Raw genomic sequence first — 12204 nt, 5'->3', positions numbered from 1 at the left:
TTTTCCCATAGTCTCACTTGATAAAGAACAATCTTTTGCACAACGATCCTCCAGAACTACAGATGTGTCAGGGTGTTTAGCTCCTCCTTTTTCCCTCACTCAGGACCTCTTCTCTCTCTGGTATTTCAGAGGCACTTTTCCATTCTACAGATCCCTTCTGGTATCACACTACGTTCTGGGATAGCGGTCAGCCTTAAATCTTACTTGGAGCTTACAACTATGAGTAGCCTTTAGTGTTAATACCGGAAGACTAACAAAACCCACAAACAGCTTACAGCAGGAGACAGGTCTTTTATGCGATTTATCCTGCCAACACTCTCCCTAACAACAGGTAGCCTGAGCAAAAATGTTCAAGGGGAGAGAGATGGGACCCTTAGAGGCTTCTTGTTTTATACAGAACACTAGCAAAGCAAGGCAAAAGCTCAGCCTTTCTCTGGAGAGAGTGTGTACATTCAGATGTGAATACAGGCGGGCCTAACAAAAGGTCACACATGATCAACCTGGGTGGAACTTTCTAGGGACTGGGCTGCACAATTTTAAGAAGCCTCCACTCAACATTTTTAACCCTTTTTTTCTTCAGGCTACACTCTCATGAAGATGGAAAAAGATATCCCTGAAACTAAAGCAATTTACTTGCCAAATTTGAAAGCTGTTTTTCCAAACCAGAGAGATGCTAGAGGCTGTTCAGTGAAAGCGTTATGTTTGTAATGGACAAAACCATGTGTTTTCCCCTAAATTCATCCCTGTAGTTGGCTCAATTGCTGTAAATGGAACTTTCCAAAAACAAAGCAAACAAATCATAATACAAAACAAAACAACCAAAACAAGTTAAAATAAAACAGCTGGAAGCAGACACCCAACAGGGGAAATTTCAGCTCAGACTGGCAGTTATGAACAACTGAAAACTAGAATAAAAACTGCTTAGCAACATTAACACTCGCTTTGCTGATAGCTCTTTTATACGTCACTGTTAGGACTGATGGGTTTGATTTATCATGCCACTAATTTAATGAATTCTCCTCCCATTCAAAACCTCCCACGGGCGACTACCTATTCTGTAAAATACAGCAACCATTTCACTTCACACAATAGTTTCAGTAACAGCTGAGGGAAAACAATACCAAATACTTTTCGCAATTGAAAATGGAAGGGAACATAACAAGCAGCATGTAATTACATGAATTCAAATTTAGGCCAGACTTCAAGGTTATCCAGTCTGCTTTAGTGAGGAGTATCATTGAATCAGTAACCACAACTGGTCATTATCCTAGAGGTGCCAAGACACTTTATTTGTTCCACTTTGGAGCCCTCTCAAATAGAATTGCATGGTTTTGCTCTGTTTAATCCACTGTTTATTTTACTGTGCTTTTCAAGAGCCACAAATCTCAGAATACTTCATAAAGAAATCCAAGATTCCTGGATTTCAGCTTATAAATCTGCTTTTGGTTTGCATATTGGAGCTGTCCTGCCCTCAAGTGTCCTATGTTTGTTTTCCAAAGTTGTTGTACCTTCACTCTTCCTTCCCACATACACTGGTGAGATAAGGAGAGCAGTTCCGTTTTCCACTGAGCAGACAGACTTGGACAGCTCACATGGAGTGGATTTGTGTCACGGCAGTCAAATGCTAACAGAAAAAACAAATGGAACGTTAGGAGTGGAAATTAAATATGTTAACCCTGATGAGAATACTGATTCACTTTCCAGCAAGGTCTTTGGAGCAGAAAACTCCCACACCTTTAAGCAAAGAAATCTAAAGGAAACACAAGATTTTGGCAGGGATTTTGAAATGACCCCTGAAGAAGGCAGGTATCCAAGTCCCATCACACAGCATTGTTTGTCTCTCCCTGTTGTGGCCACATTTATGCTCAGAAACGTGAGTAATGTCACAGGCAGGGACCCCTGAATTGCTTCTGAAGGGTGCGTTCTACGCTGGTCAAGAACGGCTCACTTGAGAAAGCTAGAGGAATACTGCAGAGCGTTACAAAATACAGACAAAAATAGCTTGTAGTGGAGTATCTCCAGCAAACAGGGCTAGCAGACAAGAAGCCAAGGTGCTAAAATCACGCGAAGCAATTTCCTAATTAGCTACATGTGTAGTATCTGAGTCTTGGGGTTTGCGCCTGTTGTTTTCCCCTGACAAATAGGTGACATCAGTGTCTGGTTTGTGTGTCCGCTCCCCTGACTTCATGCAGGCGCCCCTCAAAGTTCCACAGATGCCGGCGAAGAGGAGCGAGGCACCGGCCCGTGTGAGGGGCTGGGGGCTCCTGGCGCAGCAAGGAGCTCCTGGCGCTGGGTGTCCCCGGGGTGCTGCGGGCAGGAGACCCTCTCCCCAACCTCCATGGGGACAAGCGATTCTGCAGACGTGACTTCATGCTCGTTCATGAGTTCTTCCATCCCCAACACGGCAGCGCAGGGGTTTTTTAGGCTTAAAAAGGCTAAAACAAGCCACGGATCTCCCTGCCGCCCGTGGAACCCAGACAAGCCGCCTGAGGGCTGGACACGGAGAGGCGGGAGACGCCAACGCCGGAGCTGGGCGCTGTCGCTGAGGGGCCCGGACAAACACGGTGCAAAGACCCCGCGCCAGCGTCTCCCCGCCTCAGCCGAGTGCCACGAACCGCCGCTCCCTTCGCCCAGGGAGCTTCGCAAATGGCCGCTCGGCCGGGCCCCGCCGCCTCCCTGCCATGATGGCGCCGGGCGCCCTCCTTCCCCCCCACCGCCCGGGGCGCAGGCCCGCCGAGGGGCAGAAGGCGGGGAGCGGGCGGCGAGGCGGAACCGCGGCGCCGGCCGTTCTCGGCCTCACGGTGCCCGCCGGGCGGGGGAGGCGGGGCCGGGGGAGGTCGGAGGGCGGCGGAACGAGGTACGGCGGGGCGGCGGCGGCGGCGGCGGCGGCGGCGGGGCTCTGAGCCCGGCGGGGGCGGCTGAGGGCGAGCGGGCGGCGGGAGCGGGAGGAGCGGGCCGTGGGGTTCCCCGCCACAGCCCCCCGCGTTCTGGCGGGGGCTCCGCCGCGGAGGGCGGTGGGGGGGGGGCGAGCGCGGGGCTGCGCGGAGCGGAGGAGGGGGAAGCGTGGGGAGAGGCGGGCGGCGGGGAGCGCGGGCCCGGCAGCTCCGGAGCCCCGGTGGAAGCGCCCGCCCGAGGGAGAGCGGGCGGCCGCGCTTGGCCGCGGCCCGCCTGCCGAGGCCTCCGAGGCCGAGCCCTGAGCCAGGTCCCTGCCTCTGTAGACCTCGTTTCCGGGGTTGCCGTGGCTCCCTAAAACCACCCGCCTGCCTTGGGCGGGAGGGGGTTACAGCCGGGACGGGGGGCAGCTCACCCTGTGCTGCTCACTTTAATATTAAGGCTTCCCATGAAACGATGAGTGTGTGCTCTTTTCCTGCCACCCCTTTAACACTGTGATCAAGGACACGCGCTCAGGTAGAAAGAGGGATTAAGTATACACTGAATTTGGGAGAAAGAGGGGAAAGGTGTACCGCACCCGCTGTAGAGGCTGCAGCGCTGATGGGGCTGTCCTTTACAAAGCACAGCTGGGGAAGTAAGCATCATTAGTGCAACAATAACTTAAATGCGTTTTGGAGGACAGAAGCCTCGCACTGGACAATGCATCAAAATCTGAAGGTGAAACAAAAGGAGCGTAGACATAGGTAGGGGAAAGCTTCTGCATGTATGAAGGCAGCCGTGGTTTCTGTGTGGAAGCTGTGTAGACTAAAAATTCCTATTTTTGCCTGGTGTTGCAGGGCCTGTGACAGCCTGCTTGAAGTACACCAAGTACAGCCTGGTTGAAAGGGCACTGAGCTGTGCACTCAGAAGACCTGTACGCACCCATAGTGTGTGCCCAGATCAGCCATGTGGCACAAGCGCAACGAAACTGGTGCTTTGGGTGGTGTCAAGCTTTTTGCTTGCATACACATATTTTTGACTGGGACATATGCATGCCACATACATCCCAAAAATCCCAATTTCCCCTAATGGAAATGAAATATACCTAGATACTGAGATGTAAGGAAGGGCAGCAGTTAGTGAAAAGATGATACACTAAACACACCTTTACCTTTTGAATTTTTTAACACAACAGGCAAACACGATTTAGGAGAGTGTAGTGTTATTTAGAACACTTTAAGTAGTGATTAATTTTTTTTTGCCAGGAGGCAGGAACTTGTTTGTCTTCAGTTGCAAGGTGTTTTCTTTTTCAGAGTTGGGACCATGGCTATTGATTGGATTGGTTTTGCATATGCTGCATTGCTGGCTGTTGGAGGTATTGTAGGCTACACTCGTAAAGGTAAATACTGGGACAGCAGGATTTGGAAATGAAACATTTGAGTTTCCTCTCTGCTATGCTTTGTGGAAAAAAAAAATAAGCGAGACATGAAAACTTTGTTGTAATGAACATGACTGTGTCTTAAATCCATCCTGTGCTGCTATAAATGAGCTGAGTCTCATGAGGTTTACTTGGGTCAACTTAAGCATTTAAGTGGTCACTTTTTTCTGTTAAGGTAACTGATGAGTTTGTTTTCAGGGCAAAAAGGGGCCGTCATGTTTTCTTTGACCTTGAGTGTATTTTGGGCCTTCTCATTTCCTTTAATCATTCCTGTGTTGAGCACAGTATAAGATCTTTGATTAAAGCTTATTTCCTATGGAGGCATCCAGGCTTAATTCTGAGATTTCCAGATACTGGAAAGAAAACCCTTTACTTGTGCATTCTGATTTGGTGGTTAACTATCTCATACTGTTAGAACTGTGCACTTTCACTCTCAGATAATCAGACAGGTTTTAGGTTATCGTGTACCATAAAGCGCATTTTCCATATTTCAGCCGTTTTTGCTGTCCTTCCCAGCCAGCAGTGCGCTGCCCGAGCCAGGCACAGCATCCCGGCAGAGGTCGCAGTGGAACCGAGGACGGGCAGGCAGGATCTCCAGGCTGGTCCCCGTTAGCTCCCCTGCAAAGCACGCGTCCCAGCAGTGCATCAGTCTTCTTCACTGTGGCCATTAGCCATCCAAATTCTTCTGATTTAGGGTCATTGCTTCCCTGTGTACTGTGCACATGCTCTGCTCTTAGAGACATGGCTTTATATCTGACTTACTGAAAACACTGTGTTTTTTTGTTTGCATCCAGCTGCACTCACTGGTTATCCCATTCACTTCTTCTCACTCTTGACTAGTTGGTCAGTCCTTGTGGCAAATCTAGATTTTTTTTTTATTATTATTATTTTGTAATGATTTCTGTTTTCTTGCAAATTCTTGATTAAAAATATTCAATATAGCAGGACTGGGAGCTAAATGACATCTGGGTGCCTGGATTCTTTATTTGTAAACATTTTGGGATCACCTTAATGCAGATAACACCTGCTATGCTGATTCTATGCTTTTATCATATGGTACAGAGTCAAATGCCTATTCAGAAACCTAAGTATATTACTGAAACTCTGGGCTTTATGAACCAGTTTTGTAGTAGCACTGAAAGAAGGTGTCGAATTACTTTTAAAAGTCATATTTTCATCTTCATTGCCATTAACTGTTTTAAATTCTTGTGAATTAAATGTGATGTTGGTGATACCACTTCTTTGTCCAGGACTGATGTCAGACTGAAAGGCTACATGTGTTGTCCAGTTTACCCTTTGTATATACTGACACATTTCTACCATTTTTGGAGATTCCCAAGTGCTTCCAGATACAGTTAAAATCAACAGACAGCCCAAAGAAATTACAAAAATGCTTCTGAAGGTATGGATGGTAGAGAAAATAGCCAAATTTAGGTTTGTGCTTCAAAGATTATTTTTCCCAAATTTCAAGTGTTACTAGATCCTGATCCCCTCCCTCTGATTTGGCCAACCTTGCCCCTAATGCCGTGCAAGAGAATGACCCAGTTACAGGAATATTACCTTTCTGTTCACACTGGGTGAGCTAGCTGCACTGTGGCAAAATCAGTTCTGTTTTTAAAATATTTGGATAATACTGTGGAGAGAACTGCTGTGTAAAGATTGGACTTAAAGACACTGTATTGAGAAATAACACTTGAATGGTTTCTTGCAGGTAGTAAAATCTCTTTAACTGCTGGTCTCACCTTTGGTTCTGTGGCTGGTTATGGAGCTTACTGCATAACACGTGATCCGAGAAATGTGAAGATATCATTGTGTAAGTGTTTTATTACAATAATCAAACAAACAAGCCAAAAAAAAGCAGTTTCCTGAACTGCATGCAAAATTCTGTCTTTTATTAAATTTAGAGTATTGCTTTGGTTTAAATGTTAGTTTTTAAGAGTCTGACACTTCAACTTAACTTGCAAAGTTCAAGAGCTTCACTGTGGAACCAGTTGCAAGGCGGATCATTCACACAAAGCCAGCAGGTGTGTTACCACCTGGCAGCACTTCCTTTGATTAGATGGTTACCTAACATTCTAACTATTGTGAAATCCAGCTGAGAAACATGCGAGAGTACTGGAATAAAATCATTTGTGCTACAGATTAGAATGTAATTTGAAATGTAGGTGTGGGATCCAGTCTTGCGTAATGTAACGTATCAGGTCCCAATTAAATAAATAGTCTGACTTGGTATTTTTCCTTTGCTGCTAAGAAAGACAGGATACAAACTGTGCAAGAAATGTCGTGTTAGCTAGTTTGCCATGAAACCCTCATGGAGGCAAGAAACTACAATAACTTCACACAACTGATTTGTGATAAGGGCTGCTGGGAGCTTGTCTCACTCATGGTTTTAGCAAAGGTGGTTTAGGCTGTGGTTTCGCTTGCAGAAATGTATTTAAAATACATTTAATCCAGATTGTGTGAGTACACAACTGCTTTTTCTGAAGTTAGTTAGAATTTATGGTATACTGTTCAGGCTGGCTTTGTGCTTTACACCAGCCACAGTTGTGAAAATTTCCATTTCAAGAAGTTGAATAGCATTTATAGCAAAGTATGTGCCCACCAACTGAGTTCTTTAGGAAAGGTGGTAATGACATACCTGATCTGCTCCTAGATGGCCTAAAATTGGATATTCCAATTTTGTCACTGAGACCTTGCTCAGATTAAGTTATCCCACTGCTAAAAAAAAAAAAAAAAACAAAAACAAAAAAAAAAAAAACAAAAAACCAAAACAAACCCCAAAAAAAACAGCAGCTTTTTGAAATGAAGACATAGACTTAAGTATATATAAATCTGTAATACATCAGTGTGAGATGCTTATAAGTAGCATACAGGATTGCACTTGTATGGGCCAATTAAATCACTAATTTGGATACGGAATTTGTGGAAGGGAAGACTAATTAAAACTTACTAAGTGTTGCCTGTTTCCCAATTCCCTAGTTTTGAAAGGACTAATACAGAATTTCCACTAATCTGCCTGTGAACATCAGATATACTGAAATATTGCCAGTGTTGTCCATTTCATGTCACTGTAGGCATGTGAGGACTTTCTCTCAACTGGAGAAATGTATTACTAATTTAACAGAAATTATAGCAATACAGTTGAGATAGACAGAGGTCACTACACCTGCCTTAGGTACAGTGTAAAGGTGTAGAGTAAAAGGAACAAAGACTTTTTAAAGCAGTCTTAGTTCAGAATGTTTACAAAGTGATTTTCTAATTGCTTAAAACCTAAACATATATTTAACATTTGTGGGAACGAAGAATTGGTGGTTAGCAAAATTGTAAACTGACTTTCAGACTAGAAGGATGATTGCAGGTAAATGAAGCAAGTGTGGAGCACCCTGCTGTGAGCGTGAGAAGCTGCAGGTCAGAACACCACCTGTGGAGCGTGTGATGAGCGAGCAGTCAGTAAACAGACTAGATCTGAAGGCCAGTAGGATGGGGAAAACAGAAATGAAAGATGTAAACAGGGGGCGATAAATTGGGGGCTTGCATACAGGATGGCAGCATTTGCTCTTGGCAATGCTTCACCTTCCCAAACTGAAGTGAGTTTGTCATTATTCGGCGCATCGTCCCAGTCCCGGCTGGACCAAGACCGGCAACCTTGGCTATGAATGGCTACAAATGGGTGGCCTCTTTGAGATCCACTCGTGCTGAATGAAACAAAGAAGGTGCTCTGAACTAACTGTGGTAACTTTTGCCTGAATTGAGTTAGTAAGTATTCATGCAAAGTACTCTGCCAGGGCCAACCATTCAGGCTGGTTTTAATCTTTTCCAGCCTGATGCATCTCAGTCGGGAAGAGGTTGTCTTTTGGCTTCTATATACATAGCTATCTCAAATGAATAAAGAACTCGGTAGGAAGACTTCAGAGGAGGGGAGAATTAGACATTGGAAACATCTACAGGTCCACACCTTAAAAACCTTTGGTGGCTACTGTATCTGCTACTTTCAGAATAGTGAGGCCTAGTAAAATTATATTGCTTTTGTAGAAAATCAGAATGTTTTCACCTATGTCTAGCCTTCTGAAGTGCCAAAAGGAGCTAGAGCACAAATGAAAGTAGGAAATGAAGTGGATGGAAGAAAGTGACCGCTCTGAATTTAGAAACCAGTAAATTGCAGTGTAAAATGAAGCAAGTACTCAAACCTTTAAAAGGTTAGGAAAATTTAAAAAAAAAAAAAATCTCTGCCAAACCCATAATTATCTGTAGTATTTATCACCTACACAGGAGTATCCCACAATAATGTAGGTAATGTTTTAGTACAAGACCTTGATAGTAGGGTTCTTGTAACTTGTCCTACACACAAAGAATATGAAGCATACAGATATCCAGGCAAATTGTCTTAGTTCTCTTATAAATTATTCTTTCAAGCATCTACCCACTACCTCTGAAATTAGCTCTGTGCTTTCTTGAATTCTTTAATGCAATTTTATGTGTTTGGAGTAGGTGTAGAAATTCAGGCTTCAGTATGCAACAGTTAGTGCTATACAGAATCCCAAGTTGATGTACCTGTTTTATTGAATTTCTGATATGAACCTGATTTACTGAATTGAATTTGGTTTGATTTATTGAATTTCTTTGACTGATTTAAGGTGAAAGAGTGAGTATCTAGCACTTTTGAAAATCAGGTCTAAAAGTTGAATGTCTTAAAAACTCACTGGCACATGTGAAAAGCCAGATAGTAGTAACTGGAAAAAAGAACATTACAGAGTGAACATGCTTTGTAGCTTGTAATTAGTTGCAAATATGCTCAGGGCTCTGGCAGGATGCATGCTGTGGAATAGTCCACTCTTCAGACATTCCTGAGAGGATCAAGGCTATGAGACCAGAAAATAAGAGCAATGGATATTGGAGCATAATATTTTTTTTACAGAGTAATGAGTGCACATGCATAGCTGGTAGAGATTTGTAAGATGCTTGTAGCTGTCAGAACTTGTTTTATAATGTTGGAGTGAGTTTAAAACTAATTCTTGACACCTATGAGCACAGGACTGTCCACAGGAGCAGACGGTGGAGTTTGAAGAGATTTAGCCAGAGGGTTTAACTGCTCCATAAAAAAGGGAAGAGGTTTATGTAACTGTCATTACTTTGGCTGCAGGAGTGTTAAAACCCAGCTGCCCATGAGAAGGCCTGTCTCTCTGCCCACTTCTAAGAAGTATTTCAGTGACAGTTCTTTAACAAAACTAGCTATCTTTGCAGAGTTTTATTTATTCTCATCAATCTTCTCATTTATGTAGCACTCTGCAGCCATAGTTCGATATGAAATCCCCATGCCTGTTCAGTTCACTGCTACCTCCATTGTTAGGTAAATTTGCTCCAGGAGGAAGACACAGTTCCTTTCATGATGTTTGTTCTCTGCACTACATTTGTTGCCCCATTGGGCTGCCCACCTCTTGTCATGGATAAGGATGGTTCCCTCGTAGCAAAAGGAAACAAGGGAACTTGTGGTCCTGATGAAGGAGATGTTGATAGCCGTATTCTGTAGCAAAAAGTGGCAAACCTTTCCATCTAGTTTTTAAGGCTCAGCAAATTAAGAGCTAGCATTCTAAAAAGTAAACAGATAATGTTGGCTGCTCTGGCTCCTTAAATAGTTAGAAAACAGCTGCAATGATCTAGGGTGGTGGGATTTATGAGACGCTGTTCCTGTAATTCAGCATGTAAGTTCTTGATACAATGAAGATTCTTCCTACTTTATTTGTATCCCCCTGAATGTAGATAATCACTGTCTGACAAACAAACTGGAGTAGAATTCACTGCCTGGCAAACTTACTTAGTATCTGTTGAATAGGATTTAGCATTCTGCTGCAGGTGGAAACCTTACTTGTATCTGAAAGAAATCATAGCAGTTTTTATAGACCCTATTTCTTATCTAATGTTTTATTAAATTACAGTTCATAGCAAAATTTAGCAATGACCTTTGATAACTCTCCATGTTCCTGAATGGTCCACTGCGAGAAGTGAGAACATAAATATATTGAATTGTGTTTTACAGTTTCAGCTTTTCTTTTGACCATTATAATGGGAATGAGGTTCAAGAGGTCCAAGAAATTAATGCCAGCCGGACTAGTAGCATGCCTGAGGTAAACATATATTGAGGATCTTAATGTAAAGATTTAACTGATTTTCAAATAGTTGCCATTTGACATCTAATCCAAACCAGTATCAGTGGAAGTTACTGTCATCGAGTCACTGTATGGTTTAAGTGAAATTAGTTCGAAGGTCACAGTCCTGTTTCCAGTGAACAGCTTTTTCATCTCACTAGGCGGATACATCTGATATGGACTGACTTTCTCAGCACAGAAAGGAGAGATCTGCAGTTAAATATTAATGCATATTGATAAGGCTCTTGGAAGAACCTGAGGTAAGCCTCAGTGTTTTCAAATGCATATGCATAAAATTAGTCATCTAATTTCATACAACACAGTCATCTTAGAAAAAAAAAAAACACTTTGGTTTAGAAGTGCTGCATTCAAAACTACTGGAAGTGCAGCACCTTTGAAAACTAGGACATTTTTGACCTGACCTAAGAACTTTGGTCAGTATTACTGCAAATTATGATGTTTCTAACTATTCCGACTGCTTTATTGCTGCTGTTTATTTTGGTATTCTGGAAAACATAATTTTCTGTACTTATTATTTTGGAAATAAATTATGGAGTAAGTAAAAACTTTTTTTTCCCAGTGAGTCTGTAACTCAAAACATTTTTCAAATAAGTCAGAATCTCCATCTTCTGAAGGAATAACTGTTCCTTCGTTGTTACGATTTAGTATAACACCATTAACTGTTTTACTCCAATTACATACAGGAAGGAAAAAAATACAGATGCAAATTGTCAAGGTGCAAAATTTAAGAATCGGGACTTAAAACTGGAAAATGTCATTTCCATTGAGGATTGCTTTTCAAGCCTCAATGGTGGACTGTGTGTTTCAACAGACATTAGGGCTGTACATTTAGGCAGTTTAAAAGATTACTTGAGTGTCAGGTATTTATGAATGCACTGTTATTTAATGATAACTTTCACTGGTTTTGTTCATGCACAACCATATTTACAGTTTTTGTTCTATTTTTTTTTTTTGCAGCCTTTTGATGATTTTGAGGCTTGTTTTTATGCTGCTGTAGGAGAATTTAGCAATTTAAGAGCTGAAGTATGACTGCCACACCCACCGAACAAACAGGCAAGCTCTCCATACTTGAAAGACAAGTTTGAACGCAAGTCTTAAATTGCATTTATCTTTTCTGTAAAAGATCTGTACCTGCTATTTGATTATTGACATTTGGTGATATTTTGCAAGCTTTTTTTTTAAACTAAAAGAAGAGTTTTGTTGATCATTTATTTTGATCTACTTCCGTTTAAGCAGCTTGTTAACTCAAGGGATCTTTCTCTGTAAGTTTGATCTTTCAGGGGTGCTGAGCACTCCAAGAAATTGAATTAATCTTGCACTGTATCTCTGAGAGAATATATATAAATACGTGTTTATGCTAAAAAGGTTTATTGTATTGAACAATAATTTTGTAGCTTCTGAGACTAAGTAATCAATTCTAATCAATTAAGGCTTGGGCCTGTGTTGCACTGGAAAACCCGCCTTCCTTTCAAATACACATTGTTGTTTCACTGGTTCTAAATGTAAAAACTTTTATCAGTGTTCAAATAATACGTAAAATGTTCAAAGCTTCTCAGTTTTTTATGCAGACTAGTGAGCTGTTTTGTCATTGGAAGAGTCTGATGATCTGTTTTGTACTCAGTACCGGTTTAAAACATGTACCGTGCTGTAAATTCCCACTGACATTGAACCACAGCTGAGGGAGGTTCACCATCTTGAGCGAATAGGTTCTAAACTCTCAGTCTCAGTACT

The 12204-nt window shown here is 42.4% G+C and overlaps 1 protein-coding gene across 4 annotated transcripts; it reads left to right on the top strand.

Moving 5' to 3' along the window:
• The first annotated feature begins 2314 nt into the window (after positions 1–2314).
• On the top strand, positions 2315–11837 carry TMEM14A (transmembrane protein 14A). 4 transcript variants are annotated; one of them, XM_042802891.1, is made up of 7 exons: positions 3077–3408; positions 3519–3635; positions 4185–4270; positions 6021–6122; positions 10344–10431; positions 10614–10712; positions 11431–11837. In XM_042802891.1, exons 2-6 carry the CDS (start codon positions 3592–3594, stop codon positions 10687–10689), a joined length of 396 nt encoding a protein of 131 aa, XP_042658825.1. In that variant the 5' UTR covers positions 3077–3408; positions 3519–3591; the 3' UTR covers positions 10690–10712; positions 11431–11837. The 4 variants fall into 4 exon arrangements, with proteins under 4 accessions (XP_042658822.1, XP_042658823.1, XP_042658825.1 ...); XM_042802890.1 differs by having other exon boundaries at positions 3514–3635; XM_042802888.1 differs by lacking the exons at positions 3077–3408; positions 3519–3635 and adding an exon at positions 2315–2857.
• Positions 11838–12204: the final 367 nt, after the last annotated feature.

Source organism: Tyto alba, unplaced genomic scaffold (genome assembly GCF_018691265.1).
Source record: "Tyto alba isolate M040663 unplaced genomic scaffold, T.alba_DEE_v4.0 Super-Scaffold_40, whole genome shotgun sequence".
Classification (NCBI taxonomy): domain Eukaryota; kingdom Metazoa; phylum Chordata; class Aves; order Strigiformes; family Tytonidae; genus Tyto; species Tyto alba.
This window is presented reverse-complemented; position numbering and strand designations above follow the sequence as displayed.